Raw genomic sequence first — 3,838 nt, 5'->3', positions numbered from 1 at the left:
TCCCTGGAACGCAGGCGGGGGAGATGCATTATATACACCTGGAAAATCCTAGAGGGACTAGTACCGAACTTGCACACTAAAATTACTCACTACGAAAGCAAAAGACTTAGCAGACGATGCAACATCCCCCCCAGTGAAAAGCAGGGGTGTCACTAGCACGTTAAGAGACCATACATTAAGTGTCAGGGGTCCGAGACTGTTCAACTGCCTCCCAGCATACATAAGGGGGATTACCAATAGACCCCTGGCAGTCCTCAAGCTGGCACTAGACAAGCATCTAAAGTCGGTTCCTGACCAGCCGGGCTGTGGCTCGTACGTTGGTTTGCGTGCAGCCAGCAGCAACAGCCTGGTTGATCAGGCTCTGATCCACCAGGAGACCTGGTCACAGACCGGGCCGCGGGGGCGTAGACCCCCGGAACTCTCTCCAGGTTAGGAAAATAGAAGTTGGTTAGAGGAAACTGGTAGGGTAGTCATTGACAGGTTGAAGTAGTTTGGAGGCAGGCAGTCTTTAGTCGTGTACTATGTGAATCTACAGTGGATAACCTGGTATCAAAACTGCACAGAGTCAGAAGGGTAAAGGGCATGTCAGAACAGCATTACCAGATGGTAACTAAAAGTTACCCTGAGAATGTACTGGGTTTGCAGAATGGTCCGAAGGCATGCCAAGGTCTGTTGGGGGGGGGGGGGCGCAAAGGATGGAAAATTCCTGCAGTAAATGGTCCACGAGGCTGGTCATTGGTGTCCATACCCATATTTTATTGAAACCAATTTAAGTGGGATGGAGGAATGAAAGGCATTTTATATCCTCTTCCAGGCCCAAAAGGGCCCTCAGTGTAGAAATTTCATGGAACCCACGTCATACCCTACCCTTCATGCTGGAACACCAGCAAACTAGGGTAGCAGCGCCACATCCACAGTGACCTCGCTAGACTGAAGAGGGCAGTTAGATGCCTACCACAAGGCATTCCTTAGGCTATCCTTTCTCAGAAGCTCAAGCCTGCTTCCAGACACCTCTCGCGTGAATGACATTAAGCGGGCCCCCCCACCCCTATAACTCCTTAAGGGGGGGGGGGACTGGACAGATCCCATGGCAAACCATCAAGGACCTTCCCTTTAGAACTTCATGGTTCCAGGACTTTCGAGGTGAATTATTAGAGCATTTTATAGCCGAATCTCTGAATTCTTAACTATTATTTTTATCATGTCCAATCTTTAAACATCTGCTAGTTTAAGACAGTGACTTACAAGTTATCAAAGAGCTTCGTATAAAATTTTGGTTACACCAAATTTCTAGTAAAGACAAAGGAAATCTGCTGGGTACCTCGTCATGTAGACGTTAAGGGGAAACTAGCAAGCCGACTGTGTCGTCAGCAGTACTTTAAAGTTTCATACAGGGTTATTCCAGTCTTAGCCGTATCCCTAGCCATTTCCGCAACAGCGTTCGTCCGAGCTCATAAAATTACAGGCTACCAAGCAATGTTAAGGATTATGGGCCTATGTACGTTGCGATTGGGCGAGCTTCCGGCTTTGCATCGGGCGAAGCGTTAATACGGGGGTCAAACTTTGACACGGGGAGCCCAAAGATTTCCTGTACAGGAACAGGATAATACATCTATAAAATGTAAATTTGTGCGAATTAGTAAATGTAGAGCTTTTGTAGTGGCACAGTGCCATACTTTTACTGCTTTCCTGAAGTGCAGGCTACTCTGAAGCAAGCCATTAGCCTTAATTTGTTGTGTAGTGGTTACGAAGTTATCAGGTGGAACTTTGTAGAATAAAAGGCCTATGATTAGTTATAAAAAAAAGATTGGGAAAGCTGATTTTGTGCAGTCCTGCGCACTACCTGCTTAAAGATCGGGGGGACAGAAAGTGTTAAGAATTTTGAATAATTTAATTACAGTAATTGCGAGTGATTTAAGCATTCATCCATCAGGTCAAACAAGATTTTAATTATAGAAGCGAGCAGTTGTCGAAGTAACTGTGGTAGTTACAATCTGCGTAACGGTAGTTATTATCTCTTGTAGGAGTTCTTGTGTACTGACGACAGGAACAGTCTGAATCTGTAGGGAAATTAAGGCAAAATTAATTACCGGTTTAAACATATCTAAAGCTCAGCCTGGACTTTTAAAAAGAAAAGTTTCAGTACCTCGTGCGAGAGTGCAACGTGAGTTATTGTTTGCAAGTATTTCACAGTGTCTGTAACCGTGACGAACTGACTGAAGACCGACACCATTGTTCTCACTGGGTTAGTTACTGCTGTAGCGGTCACTACCACTACCTGCAAGTGGAAGTTAATTAAAACCGAGTTAGCATCAGCAATCTTGTGGAAAGGAATTAGGGAAAACCACGTATTGGAAAGGAGAATCTTAATATTGTGTACGGTAAAATTCTTACCGGTGTGGAAGTGATCCTCATGACAGAGGTTACTGTTCGTGGCTCTTGAGGCAAGAAGTCCCATACAGTGGATGCTTGTGTGACAGTGAATGTGACAACTGTTTGATCAGTTACCCACACGTCTGAAGTGGTGGTTTCCCTCAGTGTATGAGTTACAGTAGTCTACAAAAAAGGAATTTCTTTTAACTAAATTAGAGTAAAATAAGAGTAAAATTAGATACACACACGTGTATTATATACATTATATATACATATTTATTACACTTGCCTCTTCAGTCACAGTAGAGGTACGTTGTACGGGAAGTGGGAGGGGGAAATGAGGATCGTAGGTAGGAACTGCTTGGCCCCGAATCTGCCAACAAAATAATATAGTAAAGAATTAGTTTAAATTTTTGGGGAAAAAAAAAAAAAGATTAGGCTTACCAGGGTCATGTATCCGAAGACTAGAAGCAAGAGGGCAGCCATCTGTAACAAAGTTCAGAAAATAAAATTTGTGAAGAACTTTGACAATGCATTATGCAATGCAGTTTTAGGAAGAGGCATGGAAGTTTAGAATGGGGGAAAAAAAAAAAATTTGGTGGTATAGTGGGAGGAGCCAGTTGAAGATTATTTTGCCTAATAAATAACTAGTTCCTGTAATTGAAGGTGTGCAACTCCACCAAGAAAGTTAAATTTTGACGTAGGTGTAGTGGACTTAGTTATAAACAAAAAGTTTTAAAAAGTAAAATTTAAATTCTAGCCTAGCAGTAGGTCTTAAGAACATTAACGCAAGTGATTACTCGTCAGTACCTTGCATACTAAGGACTAGTGAGGCAAGATTAATTACAGCTTCATAATAGCTGTAAGATTACACGCTTTAAAAGAACTTCACTGACACAGTAAGCTTTCAGGAGTAACTAAGAAAATAGCAAATGCAACATCTTAGTTTAATTGCTGCCGTGGGAAAAATTATGTACCAATACAGAAATATAACTCAAAACTCGCTAGCTTTCGTTAAACTATTCCATTAACAATTACTTAAAAACTGAAAAATAAAAGCAAGTATATCGCTTAGTTTAGCTGCGTAAATAAAACATCCAATATGCTTATTTGAAGTGCATTTACCTTAGCTGTGTCTAGGTGATGTTATTGTTGGAGAGAAGATCAGCAGAATGAAGCAGTAAGAGTTGCGGGTTACCTCATTACCTCCCACACTTACTAAGAAAGTAACGAATTACTACAACAGTGCCTGTTAAGTTGCTAGAATTGTCGCTTTTGTTTCGTTATTACTTGTCATTATTTTATTATCATAACTTATATTACTGACATTGTGCTATTTTTCTTATTATGCAAATTATGATTTCTTTTCTTAGGAATTTACAAATAGTTTTGTTTACCACCACTAGATGTGGCTGGCATCCATCATGTGACGCCAATTTATAGATAATTATTATGTTTCAGGAAT

General features: G+C 41.3%; 1 protein-coding gene across 1 annotated transcript; it reads right to left on the bottom strand.

Annotated features, from left to right (window-relative positions):
• Positions 1 to 1,876: 1,876 nt before the first annotated feature.
• LOC128690415 (uncharacterized) lies at positions 1,877 to 3,609 on the bottom strand. Its single transcript, XM_053779094.1, has 6 exons — positions 3,499 to 3,609; positions 2,818 to 2,859; positions 2,663 to 2,746; positions 2,395 to 2,556; positions 2,147 to 2,278; positions 1,877 to 2,060 (listed from the first exon to the last, which is right to left on the bottom strand). Exons 2-6 carry the CDS (start codon positions 2,857 to 2,859, stop codon positions 1,947 to 1,949), a joined length of 534 nt encoding a protein of 177 aa, XP_053635069.1. The 5' UTR covers positions 3,499 to 3,609; the 3' UTR covers positions 1,877 to 1,946.
• Positions 3,610 to 3,838: the final 229 nt, after the last annotated feature.

The sequence above is a fragment of the Cherax quadricarinatus genome, chromosome 29 (genome assembly GCF_038502225.1).
Source record: "Cherax quadricarinatus isolate ZL_2023a chromosome 29, ASM3850222v1, whole genome shotgun sequence".
Lineage (NCBI taxonomy): Eukaryota > Metazoa > Arthropoda > Malacostraca > Decapoda > Parastacidae > Cherax > Cherax quadricarinatus.
This window is presented reverse-complemented; position numbering and strand designations above follow the sequence as displayed.

What these genes read in the sequence shown, in the direction of transcription:
- LOC128690415 (XM_053779094.1), bottom strand. Translation starts at nt 2,859, where the DNA reads ATGGCTGCCCTCTTGCTTCTAGTCTTCGGATACATGACCCTG. An exon ending in TCTTCGGATACATGACCCTG is followed by an intron (nt 2,747 to 2,817) that starts GTAAGCCTAATC and finishes TTTTGTTGGCAG; the next exon opens with ATTCGGGGCCAAGCAGTTCC. An exon ending in TGAGGATCACTTCCACACCG is followed by an intron (nt 2,279 to 2,394) that starts GTAAGAATTTTA and finishes TTCCACTTGCAG; the next exon opens with GTAGTGGTAGTGACCGCTAC.